This window comes from Ophidiomyces ophidiicola, assembly GCF_022830035.1.
Source record: "Ophidiomyces ophidiicola strain CBS 122913 chromosome Unknown scaffold_5, whole genome shotgun sequence".
In the NCBI taxonomy this organism is placed as follows: domain Eukaryota; kingdom Fungi; phylum Ascomycota; class Eurotiomycetes; order Onygenales; family Onygenaceae; genus Ophidiomyces; species Ophidiomyces ophidiicola.
Window position 1 is genome coordinate 877,709 of NW_026054645.1, and position 21,252 is coordinate 898,960.

The following is a 21,252-nucleotide window of genomic DNA, read 5'->3' on the forward strand; positions in this document are numbered from 1 at the left end:
ATTGAAACTATCATCAGAGCTGAGAGTACACAATGTGTTTCATGTGTCTCTTCTAATCAAACACAAGAAACAGAAGAGAGTGAATAGTCAATCACACCATTCAATTTGTGAGACATTCTCTGTGAAGCAAGAGTATCAGATACAGAAGATTGTTGACTTTCATAAGAATGACTGAGTGATTGAATATCTTGTGTGATGGCAGAGATATGAGAAAAGAACTTGGAAGTCTTCAAAAAATGTGAGACATCTAGATAAGAAGCTGTTTGAGTTTCATAGAAAACATTCAGATAAGTCTGATCTATGCTGTATTCTGAGAATGTGCACTTAGAGAGATCTTGTTAGATTTGTAAAGACATTTATGAAGCAGTTAGAGATTGATTCATAAAGCAGAAGAGCAGTGGTTCAAGTAGTGAATTAATTTAGAAGAAAACTCAGTCTGTAAAAGCATTTACAACTGTCAAGAAGTAGTTCATGAAGCAGAAGTAGTGAATTTACTCTAAGATAAAAGAAAGAACTAGACTATTAATGACTGAAGTCTGCAAGAAAAAGAGAAAACTAGACTATTAGTGACCAAAGCCCACAGTAACAAAAGAAAGAAGACAAGAGAGCAACTCTAAGAATTGAAAGAATAAGTTTTGTGTGTCTGATAGACACAGTTATTACATCTGTTTCTACCAAGAGAACTTGCAACACACTGTCTCAATGGGAGATTTAAGTTACTCCAGCATGCTGTACATGACTACTAAGAATAATTGTCTATTATGATGACCAGAACTTCTTTCTGGAGCTGGACTCTATTTCTCAGCTGAACAGAGTCTGTTGGATCAGTAAGAGTTGCAGACTGAAGAGAGAAGAAAGCAAGAAGTCATCTCTTATGATCAGATGAATTCTGATCTGAAATTAAGAGTGAAAGATGACTCATAGTAACTGATGTTCTGACTGACAAGTTAACAGTCAGAGCAGAAGTCAGAGAAGCAGAAGCAGAAGCAGAAGCAGACACAGCAGATAGAGAAGAAGTTGATGAGATCAACTTCTAGAGAAAGAAAAAGCATTAGCTGAGACTCTTAATATCACTTCATAAATGAGTTTATGAAGCAGAAACTGTCTTATAAGTCATGTTATGAAGCAACTCAACATATCTTGGGTGCATCAGAGACAGAACCAATGCTTGAGAAGTTGAGAATGAATGCAGCATAGAAAAGAGCACAGACTGAGAACATGAATGTGGTAGAAACAGATCAGATCAAGAAAAACAGAGTGGTGCATTATCAATAAGAGTTTCAGATTTGAAAGACAGATGACCACTTTCTCTCAAGATCTGATCAACTGAGACAACAGAGCTAGTAGTTGAAAAAGAATTGTTACTAGATACAGTAGACATCATTGAGTGTTCCCATCAAGCTTGAATATTAGTGCTCTGAATATGCCATCAGCCATGCACACAGAAAAGAGGATTATGGAGTGAGAAAACACTTCATAAAGAATATTTCAGACTTTATAAAAGCAATTATGAAGCATTAAAAGAAGAAGAAATGGAAGAATATCACTTACATCATCATAATTAAAATCAGACTGACTGAGCTGTGACATCTGAAAAGAAATCTCAAAGTCTTCAGAGACATAACTCTCTGTTGCATAAATGAAAACTGACAGCAATGATGCCTCTTCACTTTAATTTTCTTGAGAAACAGCAGTAGTTGAGAACTCTGCTTCAGATGAAGCAGAAGATTCTGAAGACATCTCTTACATTATCTCTGAAGAGAGTCTTGAACAACAACTGATTGAAATTTTATCTCTAAACTTATTGAGTCATTGTTGCTCACATTTTGACATCTTAATTTGAACAGAAGAGAGACATGGCAAATTATCTTTCTGCATAATGTATTAGCATTGAGAAAAGTCTTTATGAAGTCTCTCAAGATTTGTAATCATCAAGAAGAGAATGCTTGTCTAGAACTTTTATTAAAATAAAGAAGAATGTTGTTGAAAAAGAAAAAGAAAGAGAGAGAGAAAGAAGATCAAGAAAGAGATATTTATATTCAAGAGATTGCTGAGTATCACTAGATGAATCATGAAAAATAACAGTCACTACAGCAACTATATTACAATCACAAAGAAGCTGTCACTCTTGCTGTGATCTTACTGTCACATCTACATCTAGAAACTGAGATTAAATTAAGGCTCTGCACTGCAGCCTCCTTACATTCATCACATCAAAAAGAGATTTTGTACAAAATTGTTATAATCACAGTGGAGCTGTCACTCTCACTGTGATCTTGATCACATCAACATTTTGGGAATCAAGACTTATGAAGAAGAGAAAATCTGTAAGACTCTGTGCTGTGATCTTCTTACATTCATTTCATCATCTAAAAGAGATTCATAAAATCTTCTTGATGCTTAAATGATCATGCTTCATGACATCTGGAGTTTGAAAACTTCATAACTGATCACATGATCACACTAGCAAAGCTGAACACACAAAATCTGTCACAGATGCTTCTTTACAAAGATCAGTGACAACATATCTAGAGACTCTAGATACTGTTGTAGCAATATAAGTTATCTCTCTCTCTCTCATGCTTAGATCCCTTCATAATCACTTCCCACTCAACCTAATCTCATTTACAAAGGCTGTAAGCCATTGCCACATTATCTGCAACCACCTGATCCTCACATTTACTGTGCATGTCAAACTTTTGAAATTTTGCTGCATTGTTTTCATGTAGTGCAGATGAGTATAATCACAATATAAGTGAACTGCCCATCTATCTTCATTATAATCTAGAGCAAACTGTATGAGATCAACAGACATTTTCATAAATAAATGTGTAGATCTTTTCAATAATGTTCTGTGTATAATTTACTTTGCTTTTGAAAGAGTGCAAGATCTGCACTTCACTGTTAGAGAACTTCAAGAGATTTTTTTAAATTTCATATTAATAGACATTTTTGAAAGATGTGTCAGAGACTTTCTGCCCAGATGATCAAATCTCAGATGTTAAATATTTATGATTTTCAGTGAGCTGAAGATCAATACTGTGACTGATTTATTAACTGAATCTTCATTTAATGAGACAGTAAAAACACTCTTTGTTATACTGTCTGTTGCAATGTTAATAGATCTGTATTCAATGACCATTTTTCTCTCTTTAACAGTCAAATTGAACAAGATATCTCTTGTGCTGATGTAGTAAATCATAAGAGACTCATCATTTAAATAACAACTCTTCACACACAGCAATCTGTGCACTACTAGATTTGTATGAAAGTCAGAAATGTAGAGAACATTCTTTAGTAATATTTTGTCAGCATCTGCTGGCATTTGAATATAAACTTCAACATCACTGTATCTGTGAATTTTATAATGAGTATTTTCAACAAGCACAATATCTGAAGAATCAGCATTCTGATAGTTTTGAAATCTTATAAAATCATTGCAAATATGTGCATCTGCATCTCCATCTAATACAAAGCTGTTCTGTAATGAATAGAGTTCATATTTATCACTCATGTTAGTGGAGTTAAAAACTGTTATGAAAGTGAAGACAGTTGAATTAGAAAATGTCTTGACAATGACTTTGTTAGCACTATCTTCTGTTGCATTACTTAAAGCATCAATTTCTTCATTAGCATTTGAATTCTTCAATTTCTTTCAATTTACAATCTTTTTCTTCAATTTTCTGTCATTCACTGGATTCTTCAATACTTTCTTGATCTTATTATCAATTTTTGGATCCAGTTTCCAGTCTGTTGATTAAACAAGTGAATTAAAATATGAACAGTATGCTCAATCATGTTGCTCTCTGCAAAGATATGCTGAGTTTGTATTTTCATTATTCTTTCTCAATGACTTATTTTGAACTATCTTTTTGGTGAAGTATGCTGATGACTTATTCTGTTGGTCTGACTCAGAATTCTTCTTTAATGTCTGCTGAAATATTTGAATATGTCTATAAACATTCAGCTCATGCTTTCAATTTAAATTCTCTTTAGTTAGAAGCTTTGACAGATACATATAGAAGAACTCTCTGTAATTCTGAGAGATTGCTCTCAGAAATTGTTTGAAGACAAAAGATTTGCAGATATATTTACACATATTATACATAATAGTCTGATTTAATGCTTCTTTGTAGTTCAGCAAATATGCTTTGATTGTTTGATTTTTTAATCTGTCTTCTAGAATTTTGAATCTCTCTACTAGTCTAGCTTTCAATTGAGAAGCATTCACTGCATTTCTAGCATAGAGAGCTTTCAGATGTTCTTTTGCAGTAGTTTCTATACTGTCTGATTCATTTATTGTAAGAATTCTCAGAAATGAATTTATATGATCTCTTATTATTTTCTGTAGCTTTTACATTGCTAAGATTCTCTTCTTTTAAGTTCTGTATTGATCTCTTTGTGTATTTCTTGCATGTTTTGTATCTGCAGAAGTTGTGATTTTTTCAGTTTTCTCAGAAAAAAGAAAATTCTCTATAATGAATTTCTGAAGTTCAGAATGCATTTCTTTTGTTGAATTAATGTACAGTCACAATTGATGAAGATTTACTAAATGTTTGATGTCTTCAATTTATTCTTTTCAATTATCAGAACTATTCAGCATAACAACTCTTCTAAATGATTTATTCATTTTTAATTAATTATTGAAGTTAAGATGTTGATTCTAGATTATGGTTTTCTGTAGACTTAGATCAGTAAAAATTATATAGATGCATTAGATCTCTGCAAACTCTGCAATTAAGATTTAAGCTTAAATAGAGAGTTTAATGTATGATCTCAAGATATGTAATAGTGATCTCTATTTGTATGAATAACAAGAGTGAAATACAGTATCTTGAACATATCTTTAGATAATAATTAAATTCTTAAAAGAGTCTGAACTCATAACTATTGAATGACACAGAAGCACATGATGATTATATGACTGAGCATCTATAATATTGCATCTGATCTTGCTTCTAATAAATGAGACACAGATACTTATAGACAAACATGCTATAATCAAGACTACAGAAAAAACATATGAAAAACCTCTAGCAAATCTTCATCAGTTCAATAGACAAAGATAATGAAATTGGTACTGTGGTTGAGAAGAGGAGGTGGTGAACCTACAGTTCTCCAGTTCCTCCTTCAGAGACCTGGTCACCTGACAAGTCACCTGACTCCTGCTCAACATAACTACATAAGCAATGCTGAGTAAGAAAGGGCAGCCCTCATTGGGACTAGCGCTATTAGACGCGCCAAGACCACAACATCTTCCGATGGAAACGCGACCACGACGACTAGGGCGACGAGGACGACAAGACAGATAGCGAGTGGTCGAACGAACAGCAGCAGGATCATCATATCCACGGCTCGAGGAAGCGCGCGGCATAGCTATCCTCATAATCACTACACTCACACTCTCTGCAACAACCTCCGGCGTTGGCCCGCACCCGGCAGGCGCCATCCGTGAGCCCTTCGGCTCAACCATGCGATACTCGTGAAATGCGCATCGGGCCGTATATTCTCGAATTAATTCCAACCGGACTGTATTCCTGTTCATCAACTTTCACTTCACACCAGCCGCCTGCTCTATTTGATCCCGTGCGGATAGGTGCTTCATGGTGACAAGCTCTACGCCCACGCCTTTTATTTCCCTCTGAATTCTCTCTATTATTCCTCTCCTTCTGCTTCCCTCCCGGATATGACCACCATTTTGATATCTGCGCGCACTAGCTCGACGAATAGTGTTCCATACGAGTCTCAGACCAAACGTTCACTGAATGACTCGTCTCTTCCCGATTGGCGTCGCATACCCAACTATCCCATTCACAAGCAATTAAACACGCAGTCAGTACCGATAGTGATGCCGCAATCTCGTGTACCTGAGAAGGATATTGCCGCGCCTGGGCGAACCAGGAATGGCACGAAGATAAGTGGCAAAGAAAACACTGCCACCAATGGCTGGCATGAAGCCATAGGGAAACGAAAAGCTGGTGAGTGTGTTGGCGATGAAATGGTTACAATGAATCGCCTAACCTTTTGTTGCTATCACTATAGTGGACTATGAAGAAGATATTGAAGGGTTCCAATTCTCACGGACTTCGCGCCCAAAGAAGGCTCGATCAATATCTACCACTTCTGCTGAATGTCGTGCTGTGGATCGATTACCCGCTCATGAGAAGCCTGGTCAACCACACCGGACTGAATTTACGGATCCGATGAGATCCAGTTCCGAAGGTCTGGATGTAAGAAAAAGACGACCAGGTAAAACAAAGGACCCAGACACCGAAGACAACTACCCTCCAGAGGCTGCAACTCCAGCCTTTCCTCTAGACGGCACGAAAATTATCCTCCCATTTGCTGATACACCGGTTATGCAACGGAATAAGGAAATGAGACAGGAGCGGGGCAGAGGACAAAGGAGAAGCAGTTTTGGGATGAGGGGCAGAAGAGCCAGCTCACTGATAGAATCTGGGACTTCAAATGGTATTAGTAGCCCGGCGCAGTTCACGCCCTTATTCGCATTCGCTAATCATCTTTGTAGCACTCCCGCATGACAAGGTTGATACGACAGACTTTTACAAACATATTGAGAGTGAAGCTTTGTCTGAGCCCAGACGAATGCGACAACTATTGACTTGGTGCGCAACGAGGGCTATGGGCGAAAAGCCCTCTGGCTCTAGGTCCGATGATGAAAGTGCCAAACTAGCAGGTACTTATCCACATTCCTCCAAGGAAGCACATAATAAATTTTAATCCTTCTAGCACGCGTGATACAAGAGGAAATGCTCAAAGAATTTTCAAATCGATCTGAGCTCGCCGATTGGTTTAGCCGTGAGGAAACTACTGCTTTGACTGTGGTTGTGAAAAAGCCGAACCCAAAAAACGAGCAGAACGTGGAGAAAATCAAAGAATTGGAAGAACACATTCAGCGGTATGGCTACCGTGCCGTTGTGTTTTTATCAATTTGATTTATTAACAAATAATAGCCTTCAAGCTGAACGACAGTCTCTGGCGGCTCTCTTACGTTTGCCCTTGGTGCCGAGAATCAAGTCGACGTTTGCGGATGCCGAAAAAAGTGGTCCTGGTGACTCGGGCACAAACAGTACAAATACGTCTGCGATCAATTCTGCATTTTTAGACGACACCCAAAGATCGCTTCTTACCGTTTTAGCTGAGCCCTTGTTAACCCCACATCCAGTATTAACTTCCTCAACGGAGTCGTCAGACTCTACATTGTCATTGACCACGCGGCTCACATCGCTTTCCTCGTCCCTTGCGCCGATTTTGGACTCCTTCGCTACGGGCGTCCATAACATTGAGCTGTATCGGTCTATGGTGGATATGGTGGCTGGCGGTGTATTGCGCATGTGTGCGCAAAGCTTAGAACAGAGGGATTTTGGGTCTCTAACTGTACGAAAGGTTGGGGACAGCCAGGTACCAGACGATACGGGGGGCAACACCGTGGAAAATCCACAAAAGGAGGATTTAAGACGGGTACTGGGAGCTCTTGGCCGCCTTGAGAATAAGTGAGAGCGTGGCATTTTGGATTTTAGCGTTAGCTTTCTCTTCCCCCCCCCATCATTGGATGTTATGGCACATAGTGGATGGACTCCTGGTGCAGATGGAATATTCGAATTAAGATAGCTTTTGCATAAGGGCTAAGAATATGATTATCGGACAAACACAGAATAAAGTTGCCATAGGGATGCAACCGCGTTGAGCCAGACAGGGATTAATCCATTCTTCTCTCCGCGTGCCCCCAAACCTCGCCCATGTTTTGCTTACCTCTGGTCTCTGGCACCCACCACAAGATGAAGCCCCCTAAAACTAGAGCCATTCCCGCAAAAACCCAGTAGACCTCGCCTTCACCACCTAGGGCAGCATTCAAAGCCGGAAAAAACTGTGCCACTATAAATGTAGCGGTCCAATTGGTAGCGAGGGCCCAGCTCTGAGCGGCACCAACCGCCTCAGGGCCAACGAGTTCAGACGCAAGAATGAAAGGAATAGGCCCAAGGCCTACAGCAAAGCTCGCTACAAAGCACAGCGTGGAAAGGGCAGAAAGAACCTTGAAATTAGAGGCAATACTAACAGCCAGAAGGGCGGACGAAATGCCCATTCCCGCAATGCTGAGAAGGAGGCATCTCTTGCGACCGAACGTATCAGACAAGGGGGCGCATAGAAGGGTGGTGAAGAGATTAACCGCCGAAACAATAACAGTGAGCAGGGAAGCAGTAGTTGGAAGAATGGTTGAAAGAAGGGAAACGCTATACATTATAATACTATTTATGCCTGTAAATTGTTGTGTGACCATTACGGCGACAACGGCAATTATGGCCTTGCGATAGCCAGGGTCCAGAATCACACCAATGATGGAGACATCAGTGGGTTTGGGTGGGGCACTCTGTGGCACGGTAACCAAAAGAGATTGTTCCTCTGTGGTGTTGCTTGGATTTTGTGGCGATGGTCTGATCTGCCAGCTCTTAAGTTCGTTGTGGATGTCAGCATCCTGGCCACGAATGCGCTGGAGAACCTGCATTGCACGGTCTACCTGCTGATGCTCCGCTAGCCACAGCGGGCTCTCAGGAACGAATAGAAGGCCACAGAGTTCCGCAAGGCCCAGAGCGCCAGCTATAGCCGTGATGAGGCGCCAAAGCTGCCCTTTACTCAGGAAATAGCCTAGAGTCTGAGTCCCCAGTATGCCCACGTTGGTCATGACCTGCGTAAATGCGCCGAAAAACCCTCTGCTACTTGGTGGAGCGATCTCGGCGATGTATATAGGCCCGACGACAATGGCTGCTCCGGCACCCACACCCGATAGGAACCGTCCAGCGACGAATACCGGAACATTAGCAGCCAGAGTCTCGGCGATGGGGCCAAGAACAAAGAAGATGGTGGTGGCGCGCAGGGCGAGTAGACGACCATGCTTCGTTGAAAACGGGCCCGCGAGCAGTGCACCTAGCAGGCCACCCAGGGTGTAGCTGGAGGACACAAAGCCGAACTGGGAGGGAGTCATGGGGATGCAGGATGGCAGGCCAGCGAAGGGCGAGGCAGAGCGGCGCTGCAAACCGCCCACATCCGGCTGATTGCAGGTGAGTGCAGCCTGGGGCGCATTCAGTTCCGCCTAGCAGAGTGAAAAGTCAGTTGAGCATGCAAGAGATAGGGGAGTTGATTACCAGGTGGTAGCCGAACTGCAGCGGGCCCAGCGTGGTGATGAGGACGAGCAGGAGCAGATAGGGTGTGGCGGCTGAGGCGGCCATGGCCGCTCTGTATACTAGGGTAGCTGGGCCTGTAGTGGCCAGTTGTGTGTGTTCTGTAGCCGTGTGTCTCTGTCTCTGTTGTTGTCTTTTCTCTCTCTCTGCTGTCGTCGTCGTTGGATCGCAATCACGTGCCGCTCCCCCTCAACCTCAGGGACGACGAACTCTCTCCATCGCCTCGCCATGACCTTCGCCAACGCGCCTCCTGCGAAGGGCCGGGCCCCGCTGGCTGATAGACCGTCAATGTCATCGCTCGCTGCCAGTAATGCCGCCAGGCGCAAGCATTTGACCTTACCGCTGAAGCGCTCTGCCCAGCAGTTGTCTGATGGTACGTTCTGCGTCTCGCCCGATTCTCTCGCAGCTTTATCCGTCACCCGCCTGGGGTTAATTTCCTATGTCTGACTGGTGCTATCTCCCTCTGGTCATCTGCAATGAATTTGCGGCTGCCTTTTTACACACGCAAGTGGCCGCTTGTTGTGGCCATTTCTTATTCTGTCTTTGCTTATATTTGTGTAAAACTTTCCACCTAGACTGGAAGCTAATAGCTCCCACCGCCTAGACCAAGGAGAAGCGAAGAGCGAATCCCCATTTTCATACCGTCCGAGGGTACAAATTCGGGATAAGTATCAAATCATTGGTTTTATAAGTAGTGGTACGTACGGCCGGGTGTATAAAGCTAGGAGTAAGACGGGCTTAGGAGGGGAGTTTGCTATCAAAAAGTTGGTAATTTACAACCACTAAAAAGCCAGAGGGCTAATTGCATGTAGATTCAAGCCAGACAAAGAAGGCGAAAAAATCGAGTACACCGGTCTCTCGCAGTCCGCCATTCGAGAAATTTCTTTGTGCAATGAACTAAAACATCCCAACGTTGTTCGCCTGGTTGAAACCATCCTGGAGGATAAATGCGTTTATATGGTTTTCGAGTACACAGAACACGACCTCCTGCAAGTGATTCATCATCATACCCAGCCCCAACGACATGCGATACCAGCCCCTATGGTTAAGTCCATTATGTTCCAACTACTGAATGGTTTGTTATACATTCACTCCAACTGGATTCTGCACCGCGACTTGAAGCCAGCAAACATCCTCGTGACCTCGAGAGGTGCCGTTAAAATAGGAGACCTCGGGCTGGCACGGGTGTTCTACAAACCCCTAAACTCCCTTTTCTCCGGAGATAAAGTGGTAGTGACGATTTGGTACCGTGCTCCTGAACTTTTGCTTGGCGCCCGACATTATACCACAGCCATCGACCTTTGGGCTGTTGGCTGTATATTTGCTGAGCTGCTATCCTTACGCCCCATATTCAAGGGAGAGGAAGCCAAGATGGACAATAAAAAAACAGTTCCCTTTCAGCGAAATCAGATGCTGAAAATTATTGAGATCCTTGGCCTTCCCAAAAAGGAGGCCTGGCCCGGCCTGGCTTCAATGCCGGAGTTTCCACAATTACAAACGCTGACCATGGCCCCGGGGTCAGGTCATTTGCATAAACCGTCAAACCTAGACCAGTGGTACCATGTTTGCCTAAAGAGCGGCGGTTATTCGGCTAACTCCCCTCCAGGGACCCCAGGAAAGGAAGGGTTTGACTTGCTCTCGCGGCTGCTTGAATACGATCCAGACAAACGAATCTCCGCAAGGGAAGCGTTGAATCACCAATATTTCAAAACAGGAACACCGGTCACTCGGAATTGCTTTGAAGGCTTCGAGGGCAAGTATCCCAACCGTCGTGTGACCCAAGATGACAACGATATTCGGACCAGCAGCCTTCCGGGAACGAAGAGGAGCGGTCTCCCGGATGATGCTGTGGCTGGTCGAGCCCCAAAGCGAGTGAGAGAATTGTGATTTTCTACGACATTGCATGCATTGCTGGCGTTGTACTCAGATTGTACCTTTGTTTATTTGGAAGACGGCGACTATCGGTGTTTGGACTCTAGCTGGTGTTTGAGAAGACAGTTCTGCATGATTTATAGCATTATAATTATTGATCGTTTGGTGTCTTTGTCCAACGGCAGCAAAATCTCCTCAAATCAAATCTTATAGCTTCTACTATATACATAATCCCGTTGATGATGACACTGACAAAGCACCCCCTCGCCTTAGAGAGTGTCTCAGTCGCTGTAGTGAATGTACGGGGTATGGAGTAGTTAGTTGAGTACTATGCCACACTCCTGCGCCTCCACAGGTTATGGGGGCTTAACTCGCAGCCTTCGCCCTGCTACGCCGAGCCCTTCTATGCACTCTGCTCGATTCTTCGTTCAATTCTGTACTCCGTAAGGTAGGCAGACTCGTTCTCGAGCCGGAGCTGGCTTGGCTGGCAAGCCACCGACGTGAAGCCGCGGCACACTGCTGGGATTATCCATGCATGGCGGCGCTTGGCCCCTAACTAACCAACTAATTAGCTAGCTACGTCACACCAGCATGGGAAGAACCATGGCAGTGAGGAATACCTGAAATACCACCGACTTCCCCGCCCTGGGTGTTCTGGCTTCCACAGCTTGAGGCCCAGCTACACTGGGTAAGTCAAAATACCTTCCGGTCACCAAAAACTCATAGTACCTACTGCTTAGGATTCCGACTAATGTCTGAGATAGTTAACTACGCCGAACACGTTGATCGCAAGACGCAACTCCATACTCCTCCATATGTATGTACATACTTGCCACCCCCTGGAAAATTCATATGGCAGCTCAGGCGACTAAGCAAAACCAGAACATCTTCATCTACGGCGAAGCAATGCCTTTCTTCTACTCCAAAAGATTTGGCGGTCGGCATGTGAGCACTGGCGTTACTGTTGGCCGGCATGGCGTGCGACGACAGCCATGGACTTTCAGAATTGGGAGATGCATGTGTTTCAAATAGAGACTATTCAGAAGATGACCCAATGGCAAGCAATGTTGTGTGTTGACAAGTCTCTTAACTGATTTCTGGCTGTAATCCTGATTATTGCTCAAGCGTCATTTTATTGTTCAATTATTTCACTCAGCTCTCGATACATCATCACTCATAGCCAAAGATTTAGTATACATATGTACATGTTTAATATCCTGGTATCTTTTCATTAGAAATGCTTGTAAATCAAGACTGAGTCACTAGGTGTTGACTTACCATTTTGTTCCCTCCTCGAAGCACTATCACCTCCATCACCATGAGAGTTATTACATTTAGCTCCCGCTTCCCTGATTGCCTCGTCGTCGCCTCTTAGTTTCTCAAAGTACGCTTTGATATCCTCTGCGCCCACTGGAGTGCCACTCTCAGCAAACGGTGTTAGGAACTCTTTTACTTTGTTCTTTAGGTGATTATAGACCATAACGCCCTCAATTGCTCGTACCCGGTCCAAATTGCTTAGTGCAGCCTCCCCACGATCAAGCAAGCTGCCTGTATGTTGGCTATCGGCACTATATCCAGCATTATCACCACCGCCAGCATCGGAGAGAGGTGGTTCGTATGTCTCCTCTTCTTCGCGGAGCTGTGGGTGAGGAATAAGTAGGGGGAAACAGGTTGCACAGCGGCAGATGTGATCACGGAAATCCTCCTTAAGAAATAAAGAAAATTCCCCCAGTGGCATGTTAGAAGGAAGGCAATCGTGCTTCTCTGTATATTTTTCTAGGGTGGTTAAATTTTCCGTGGATGACTGCTCGGGAATACCGCTTTTTGGGCGTTTTGACTCGGGTTCTTCTTGCCGGCCGTTTGTCTCCAAACTACGTTTCCTTTGGCCGTTCGGAGTATCAAGTACTGTTGAGATCTCTTCACAAGGGAAATGGCCCTTGTTTTCCTTGAAAACTGGAGGAAGAAAGCCCGCTGTACCAGCGTATCGTTTAAGCCACAGATTCGAACGTAGACATTTGTAACAGATGAAGGTATCAAAATCATCTTCAGCAGGAAATCCGGGTGGCAACGGAGGGTCGTCGTCTCCTTCTACAGCAGATTCTGGCTCTTTTGTTGCTGGAGTGATTGAGCAGTCGATATTATTTCTGGGGCCATCGTTCCTTCCTCGAGGAATGCCGACCAGGCACTCGGGGTGGTACCAGTCCTCACCACACCCACCTGATTCTACGTCCCCTAGGCCTAAGCACTGGAACATTGTGCCTTTCTCTTGGTGAGGATCGTATATTTCTCCGCAACAACAGAACCTGTTCTGAAAGTTTTGGTTATATCTGTTCTCCGCGATTGGCTCATCCAAGTGTACCACGCTGCTCCGCGGATTCGGACCCGACCGAAGGGTGCATGATGATGTTGACGGAAAACGAGAAGTCCCACAATCACAGACAAAGTTGCGTTTGTTAAACAGCTCAACAAGGGAATGCTCGCCATGGCAGGAGATGGAACAAGAGTAACAAATGCCTGCTGGGGTGTAATGGGCATTCGGTTCCGAAGGAGCAGGGTTGCAGGTCAAACAAGAGAAAAGACTTTGCCGCAAGGCGCCTAGAGGGCGAGTGCAAGAATCGAAAGACTTGTTAACAGGTTAGTAAACGGGGATCGCGGGTAAGAGGGTCGAGTATACATATGGAAGAGCTTCGCGAGCATCAGCTTCTAGCTGCAGCTGTTCGTTAATAAAACTAGTCCGATTAGTTCATGTAAAGCAGTGATAACGTGTAATGCCGGGAGTTTGTACTAACTCCGCAGCAGTTTGCGAATTGTGGGAGGCATGGCTTTCGCGACGCGGTCGATGCGCTTCCTCGGGGCCAGCTGTCGTCTCTGTGGTCAATTGTGGCGAATCCATGGCACGGTAAACTTTCGAAGACCGGCCTCACTGGCTTGAACGAAAGATGGTGCCTAGCGTCTCTGATCGTGGTCGATAGCCGCTCGATGTTGGGCTTTGAGACGGCGAGAACAAGTTGACGCGAAGTTGTTTGCGCTGTTTGGCATGCTGCCCTGTTTTAGTCTAGCGTGAGCGGAGTTAATTATCATAGTTCCAAACCTCGACGCGTAACTAACTATATGGACCAGGGACGCGTTAATTGATTTCTGGGCGCGTTTCGCTTTCCAACTGACAGCCCTGAGAGCATCGATCGAATACACTTTGTCACCAACATACGGCATAATAATGAGGTGAGTTGGTGTTCAAAAATCCGTAGAGTACGTTAACTCAACGTCAGTGCAGTTCACCTTTGCGCCCGAGCATTTCCGCCGCCAATCGTGGGCTGAGTACTGGGAACAGGAGGAAAAGATCCCGCGAGCGAGACGACGATGGCTCTTCAGCGCCTCCACTCTCTAGCCGTGAGAAGCCTTTTTATTATGATGCCCAGGGCATAATACTTACAGATATATAGCGCCACCGTCGTCCCCTCCCCTCCTGCCCCTGGAAGACGAGCACGACGAAGATGCGGCACAAGAAGAAGGGTTTAGAGATATAGATGACATTGATGAAATGGCGGAGGATGAAGATGGAATTGATTTGTTTGCAGACTCCTTCGAGCGAGACTATGAGCTTCGCGGAGACGACCACTACGAAGCTGCAGGTATTGATGACGAAGGGGAACACGAGGAATTGGATGTCGCTACCAGGCGTAAACTCGAATCACGGTTGAATAAGCGCGACCAAGAGCTTACCAGGCGACGGAAAATGCCAGCAGCATTTCTGCAAGATGATGATTTCGATGCCATTGATCTTTCGCAGCTTCGAAGAGCAAGGCATAATTACGATGAGGCCCGTTCAGATATCGACATGGATGATCCAGACGAGGATCTCACGCTGGAGGATATGGCAGATATTAAGGCTGACAATGTCACTGACTGGGTTGCGTCTCCGGCGGTGCATCGTGCTATCTACCGGGAGTTTAAATCTTTCTTAACTGAGTTTACAGATAAAGATGGACTATCTGTCTATGGAACTGCCGTGAAAAATCTCGGAGAGGACAATTCGGAGTCACTGGAAATTTCTTACCCACATCTCAGCGAGGCGAAATCTATTATCAGTTACTTCGTTGCCAATGCACCCGCCGAAGTACTGAGAATCTTTGACACGGTCGCAATGGAGGCTGTCCTACTACATTATCCAGATTACCACCGCATACACAGTGAGATTCATGTTCGCATCACTGATCTCCCGGTTCGATACAATCTCAGGCAGCTTCGCCAGAGTCACCTTAATTGCCTTGTTTGCGTCACGGGGGTTGTTACTCGAAGAACGGGGGTTTTTCCCCAACTCAAATATATCATGTTCACCTGCACCAAATGTGGTGTGTCTCTAGGCCCTTTTGAACAGCAAGATTCTTCTTCAGAGTTGAAGATCACATACTGCCAGAACTGTCAAGGGCGTGGCCCCTTTACCCTTAACTCTATTAAAACCGAGTATCGAAACTATCAAAAACTAACGCTACAAGAGTCTCCTGGGTCGGTACCTGGTGGGCGTCTTCCACGACATCGAGATGTTATTTTGCTTGCCGACCTGATTGATGTGGCAAAGCCTGGAGACGAGGTTGAGATAACCGGCATATACAAGAACCAGTACGATCTTCCGATGACCAACAAGACTGGGTTACCTGTCTTTAGCACTATTATCGAAGCGAACCACATCAAGAAGTCGCATGACGAACTTGCATCCTTCCACATCACTGAAGAGGACGAGGAGCAGATTCGAAAGCTATCCCGAGATCCGCTTATTGTTGAGAGAATTGTTAATTCTATTGCGCCCAGTATCTATGGACACGAAGATATCAAAACTGCTATTGCGCTATCTTTGTTTGGAGGAGTAAGTAAACAAGCACAAGGCAAAATGAACATCCGCGGTGACATCAACGTTCTACTTCTTGGTGACCCGGGCACTGCCAAATCCCAAATGCTGAAGTATGTGGAAAAAACAGCGCACCGAGCAGTATTTGCAACGGGCCAGGGCGCTAGTGCTGTTGGCCTGACGGCCAATGTACGGCGAGACCCGATGACCAGCGAATGGACGCTCGAAGGTGGCGCGCTTGTCCTTGCCGACCGAGGAACTTGTCTGATCGATGAATTCGATAAGATGAATGACCAGGACCGCACCTCCATTCACGAGGCCATGGAGCAGCAGACTATCTCTATTTCGAAAGGAGGTATCGTGACCACGCTCCAGGCGCGCTGCTCTATTGTTGCCGCCGCGAATCCCATCGGTGGCAGATACAAAGGCACAATTCCATTTTCCCAGAACGTGGAGCTTACAGAACCCATTCTTTCTCGTTTTGACATACTTTGCGTGGTCCGCGACACTGTTTACCATACCGAAGACGAACGGCTCGCGAGGTTTGTGATCAACTCCCATTACAAGTCCAACCCCGCACGAGACTCGCAGGGAGATGTGATTCAAGACGATGAAGATGGAGACACAAACGACACCGGGGAAAACGAAGATGACCCGATGAAACCTGAGCCAGTGCCCCAGGATCTACTGAGAAAGTATATTGTGTATGCTCGGCGGGAATGTCGGCCAAAACTGTACCAGATTGATCAGGGTAAAGTGGCGGATGTATTTGCCGACATGAGAAAGGAGAGTTTAGCGACAGGAGCATACCCGATTACTGTGAGTGCTCCAACCCTGCCGCATAGGGCATCTAATAACGGCTTACTAGGTCCGACATCTCGAATCTATAATGCGCATTGCAGAATCATTTGCTAAGATGCGGCTGGCGGAATACTGCACGCCGAGAGACATTGACCGTGCAATTGCCGTGGCGATTGAATCCTTTGTCGGCAGCCAGAAGGTTAGCTGTAAAAAAACCCTGTCGCGGGCCTTTGCAAAGTATGTTGAAGACTTTTTTCGCCCGTAAGGGAACGCGTAACCAATTAATGATTCTTGATGTGCAGGTACATGCTGGGCAAACCCAAGCCGCCCAACCAGAGAAGCCGGCCCTAGCGAAGCAGTTCGATGGCCCTGGACAACCCCGCCTTTGTAGTGGAGTACCAATGCCTACATGTGAGATACAACGTGAGACGCGTGTCTGCTGCCATAATCCGCGACGTTTTCAAGGACCTTGTAGTTAGTTAGTCAACTAGTTAGTTATCAGTGAGGTAGATAACTCCCACGATCCTCAGCTTCAACGCCTTACCATGGCATGTGACAAGAGTATTTCTCGACATGCAGCCGCAGGCGCGAAGCCTAGGTGGCCATCGGCTGTTAAACATTGGATTCCCGCTGCATTCGATTCCCCATTGTCATAAGGACAGAAACGCCGAGGTATCATTCCTTGGCGGTAGCAACACGTCAGTGACAGTCCACTGCTTCGCCCAAGCAATAAACGATCTGGAGGTTGCATTGCAGTCGATCCCTGGTAATACTACGCGTACCGAATCTACAAGAAGAGGGTAGGGCTGCACATATAAATATCCCCACTAGACTCAGGAGGGCCAATATCCCGAGCAGCCATCTTGTCGTGCTGCTTAGTATCTATACATTACAGCATGACAAAACTCCTTGCTCTTACAGCTACCCTCGTGCTGCCGGCAGTTTCGTCGGCAGCAGCATTCTATGCACCCTCTGGCAGCTCGAGAATCATCGGCGGAACCAAAGCAAAGCCGGGCCAGTTCCCTTCTATGGCGGCCACACTTACTAACGGCGTCCACCAGTGTGGAGCTGCGTTGCTCAGCCCCAACGTCGTTCTCACTGCAGAGCACTGTATTGATGGGGATGGTAGTGAAATGTCCGTCTATGGAGGATCTCTCGTAATCTTCCCTCACTCTTGTTTTTATAAATATACAGCCCATTCTCACTAGTCTGCAGGCATGGAATAGAAATGGAACCGAATCCAAGGTCCAGTCTGTTCTCCGATATCCGGGTCCTATCGACGTTGGTTTATTGTTCTTGAAGGACCCTCTTGAAGGTCCCAATATTGGGTATGCGAAGCTGGTCGAACAAGGCCATGACCCTAAACACCGCGAAAATGTAACAGTAGTAGGCTGGTATGTGTCTAATGTCTATCTTGCGGGAAGAAAAGCAGGCTCATAGTCAAAACAGGGGACTTACCACTCACCAAGGGGAGAACTCGGACGATCTGCTGTATGTGAACGTTCATGTTATTGGGCGTGGTGAGTGTGCGGCCCTGTTGAAGAAAGAAAAAAATTACACCCTTCCAGAAACTAGCGTCTGTGCAGGAGAGGAGGGTAAGGATGCATGCCAAAATGACAGTGGAGGGCCTTTGTATCTGACAGGGACCGATATTTTGGTTGGTATTGTGTCGGCAGGCTTCGATTGTGCAACCAAATATGGAGGTCTTTACGCTCGAATTGGCTCTGTGAGCGACTGGATTAAAAAACACGCTAACCTAGCAGGCGGGCCTAAATAGTTTGGAAAACCGAGGAAGATGGGGAGAACGTGAATCACTGAGGCAAAGACTCCGTCATACAGTTGGAATAAATGACATTCTAGAATACATCATATGTCAATCACTCTCAGTATCCAAAACTGTAACGTCGTCTAATGGACCTAGCCTAGTCCACACGCCCATCCCACGATGGGACCATCTACCGCGTAATCGGCTGTCCATCTTTTCGAGGATGCTGTCTCTCAATGCTTCCAGTTCAAAATCCCAAGTCTGGAATTCCTCTAGTTTTCCCTCTTGTCCGAGATATTTGACACAATGCGATATGAGTGAGTAGCTCGTATCCAGCTCCATCCATGGGTCGCTTGGGTCCATGTGGCCCAGGTTACTATCCTCGTTGAAGATACGGGTAAGGTCTCCAGGAGAGGGGGCGAGCTGGACGCTTAAATGCCGGAGATTGGCCATATTCCGAATCATCCTTAACACGAGGTTGGTGTGGTTGTAAAACGGGAATATTGATGTGTAATGGAAAGATGTTAGGCGCAATATAGCTGTCTGTGAATAGGGGAGGGCACTAGTATCGAAAAAATCAGCATATCCCCAATGGTCCATGAACGACGGAAGGCGTAGCAAGAAGTAGCCATCGTTGCGATATCCCTGAAGGGATGAACCCTCGTTGAACAGGATCTCGGTCCACGGGCAGGCAGTAAATATGGACGCTGACTCCGTGGTCGTGTCAGAGCCGGAGGTAGTGTGAGGAGCTGAGGCTGCCTGGAAGCGAGAGATTTTCTGTGGCGGCCGACGCAAGTGGAGTATCTGGAACGGCAAGTCAAAGGCCCAAGGATGTGTGTCTTCCAGGCCTACATGGGCCAGCTGAGCGAGGAAACATGGTGGTGCGATTATAGTAAGAATCTCCGGATTGACGTGTTCCAGAAGTGCCATCCACCAGCGTGAGGGCTGCTCAGTGGCGAGGCGTACCGAAACAACGAGGGAGTGGATATGACGACCTAGGCCGTTTTCTTCAACAAAGGTAAGAAACCGGTGTTGGTCGCTAAGTTCATAGCGGGCATGCGAGAACAGATGCGGTTGCGATAGAACGCGCAGTCGCCAGGCGACAAGGGAGACTGCCTTGAGGCTGCAGATGGGGGACGCGGAGAGGAGATGGTCGGGGACAGCGCGGAGGCGGAGCAGCGAGGGCACAGGTGGGGCCAGCAGTGACAGCACCAGATCGAGCAGCTCGGGGGGCAGGGTGAGGAGGTGTGCCATGGCGATCGCAAGGTCGGGTGGTGATGCCTGCAGTCATTGTCGTGGTGGTGAACAGCGATAATGTAACTAGTTAGCTCACTGATAGGTGCGTAGGCACCTTGTATGGAAGCGTTGTATAATGATTCTTAAAATGTAGATCTATGTTAGCAGGATGGAAAGAAGAAATCTTCAAAGAGTAGTTTGAGGTGTATGGAAGCTGTATATGGAGTAGTTAGTGACTGTATCAAAAAGAGACCACCAGCTGAGATTTGTCCAAATAGCAGTCGCTAGGCATAATTTGGGAAACGTGACGCCATGACGACAGTTGAGGTTGGTGAGAAGCTGGCCAGCAGCCACAAGAGAGGAGGATTGTCAGATGCTTGTCGTTGCCGCGTGCTGAGTAACAAGGTTTTGTGGTTCGCTGTAACAGCCACGTGACTAGGTAGTTAGTTTGCTGCTTTGGGACGCGCGCGACAAGGAGGCGCAAATTGCTTACATTGACAAGCGACGACCGCCATCGAACGCCGAGCTGAAAACGGAGATTGTCTGTATCAACAGCTGTGCTTGGCTGTGTTTTTGTGGCTGGGGATTTCGTCACTCGCCGAGGGCTGGACTTGTGAGCACCACGTTTGAGCCCCCAGTCACCCGTGTCACGATGGGAGGGCAGGTCTCGAAATTGATGGGCAAGATCTTCGGATCCAAGGAGATGCGCCTACTCATGCTGGGTCTGGATGCTGCCGGAAAAACAAGTACGTGCAATGATCTAGATCCCTTGATTGGTCTTTCCCCCTGACTAACTCTTATGTGCTGCAGCCATTCTCTACAAACTCAAGCTCAACCAAGACGTCACCACCATCCCAACTGTTGGCTTTAATGTCGAATCAGTGACGTACAAAAATGTCAAGTTCAATGTGTGGGATGTTGGTGGCCAGGATAAGATTCGACCTTTATGGAGACACTATTTTTCAGGCACCCAGGGTCTCATCTTCGTCATTGATTCCAATGACCGCAGTCGCATAGATGAAGCGCGGCAGGAGCTGCATCGGATCATTCTAGATCGTGAAATGAAAGAGGCTTTACTTCTCGTTTTTGCAAATAAGCAGGATATTCAAGGTGGTGAGTTTGGGCTCGGCATAGCGTATCTGCAGCCTGTCAACGTCTTGCTAACACCACGCGTAGCCATGGACCCAAAGGAAGTAACCGAAAAACTCCAATTAAATCAGCTTAAAGATAGAATATGGTTTGTTGTGCCAAGCTGTGCAACAACTGGTGAAGGCTTATTTGAAGGCCTGGTCTGTTACTCTTTATTTTTGCATAACCAGAATAGATGCTAATGTTGCGTAGGCCTGGCTTTCTAACAATGTCAAAACGCAGCAGCAACGGCAGGGAAAATAGTAATAGGTTCTTTAGTATATTTTCGAAGATTTCTCGGCTTCTGCGGGCCGCCTGGCTTTCCAGAATAGTGCTGCTGCGCCTTAAGCGCTGTGTTTGAACCTTGTTGATGCGTTATAATGACGGTTGATGTGACATATGCATTT

At 45.7% G+C, this 21,252-nt stretch overlaps 7 protein-coding genes across 7 annotated transcripts; 4 read left to right on the forward strand and 3 right to left on the reverse strand.

The window, feature by feature from the left end:
- Positions 1 to 5,686: 5,686 nt before the first annotated feature.
- LOZ57_002151 (uncharacterized protein) lies at positions 5,687 to 7,518 on the forward strand (the record flags this gene model as incomplete). The annotated part of the gene is made up of 5 exons (XM_049251229.1): positions 5,687 to 5,978; positions 6,043 to 6,471; positions 6,530 to 6,697; positions 6,751 to 6,919; positions 6,975 to 7,518. The coding sequence occupies 5 exons, from the start codon at positions 5,687 to 5,689 to the stop codon at positions 7,516 to 7,518; spliced, it is 1,602 nt and encodes a 533-aa protein (XP_049110079.1).
- Positions 7,519 to 7,720: 202 nt separating this feature from the next.
- On the reverse strand, positions 7,721 to 9,245 carry HGT20 (Bifunctional purine biosynthesis protein PurH; the record flags this gene model as incomplete). The annotated part of the gene is made up of 2 exons (XM_049251230.1): positions 7,721 to 9,109; positions 9,162 to 9,245. 2 exons carry the CDS (start codon positions 9,243 to 9,245, stop codon positions 7,721 to 7,723), a joined length of 1,473 nt encoding a protein of 490 aa, XP_049110080.1.
- A 180-nt stretch (positions 9,246 to 9,425) lies between these two features.
- SSN3 (cyclin-dependent protein kinase) lies at positions 9,426 to 11,084 on the forward strand (the record flags this gene model as incomplete). The annotated part of the gene is made up of 3 exons (XM_049251231.1): positions 9,426 to 9,570; positions 9,802 to 9,961; positions 10,010 to 11,084. 3 exons carry the CDS (start codon positions 9,426 to 9,428, stop codon positions 11,082 to 11,084), a joined length of 1,380 nt encoding a protein of 459 aa, XP_049110081.1.
- A 1,216-nt stretch (positions 11,085 to 12,300) lies between these two features.
- On the reverse strand, positions 12,301 to 13,323 carry LOZ57_002154 (uncharacterized protein; the record flags this gene model as incomplete). Its single annotated transcript, XM_049251232.1, has 1 exon — positions 12,301 to 13,323. One exon carries the CDS (start codon positions 13,321 to 13,323, stop codon positions 12,301 to 12,303), a length of 1,023 nt encoding a protein of 340 aa, XP_049110082.1.
- A 963-nt stretch (positions 13,324 to 14,286) lies between these two features.
- Positions 14,287 to 18,493, forward strand: MCM2 (MCM DNA helicase complex subunit; the record flags this gene model as incomplete). Its single annotated transcript, XM_049251233.1, has 7 exons — positions 14,287 to 14,291; positions 14,344 to 14,459; positions 14,513 to 16,734; positions 16,784 to 16,953; positions 17,612 to 17,873; positions 17,932 to 18,110; positions 18,166 to 18,493. The coding sequence occupies 7 exons, from the start codon at positions 14,287 to 14,289 to the stop codon at positions 18,491 to 18,493; spliced, it is 3,282 nt and encodes a 1,093-aa protein (XP_049110083.1).
- A 96-nt stretch (positions 18,494 to 18,589) lies between these two features.
- On the reverse strand, positions 18,590 to 19,735 carry LOZ57_002156 (uncharacterized protein; the record flags this gene model as incomplete). The annotated part of the gene is made up of 1 exon (XM_049251234.1): positions 18,590 to 19,735. One exon carries the CDS (start codon positions 19,733 to 19,735, stop codon positions 18,590 to 18,592), a length of 1,146 nt encoding a protein of 381 aa, XP_049110084.1.
- A 634-nt stretch (positions 19,736 to 20,369) lies between these two features.
- Positions 20,370 to 21,109, forward strand: ARF6 (ADP-ribosylation factor, Arf Arf6; the record flags this gene model as incomplete). Its single annotated transcript, XM_049251235.1, has 4 exons — positions 20,370 to 20,463; positions 20,528 to 20,830; positions 20,894 to 21,006; positions 21,059 to 21,109. 4 exons carry the CDS (start codon positions 20,370 to 20,372, stop codon positions 21,107 to 21,109), a joined length of 561 nt encoding a protein of 186 aa, XP_049110085.1.
- Between the last annotated feature and the right edge of the window lie 143 nt (positions 21,110 to 21,252).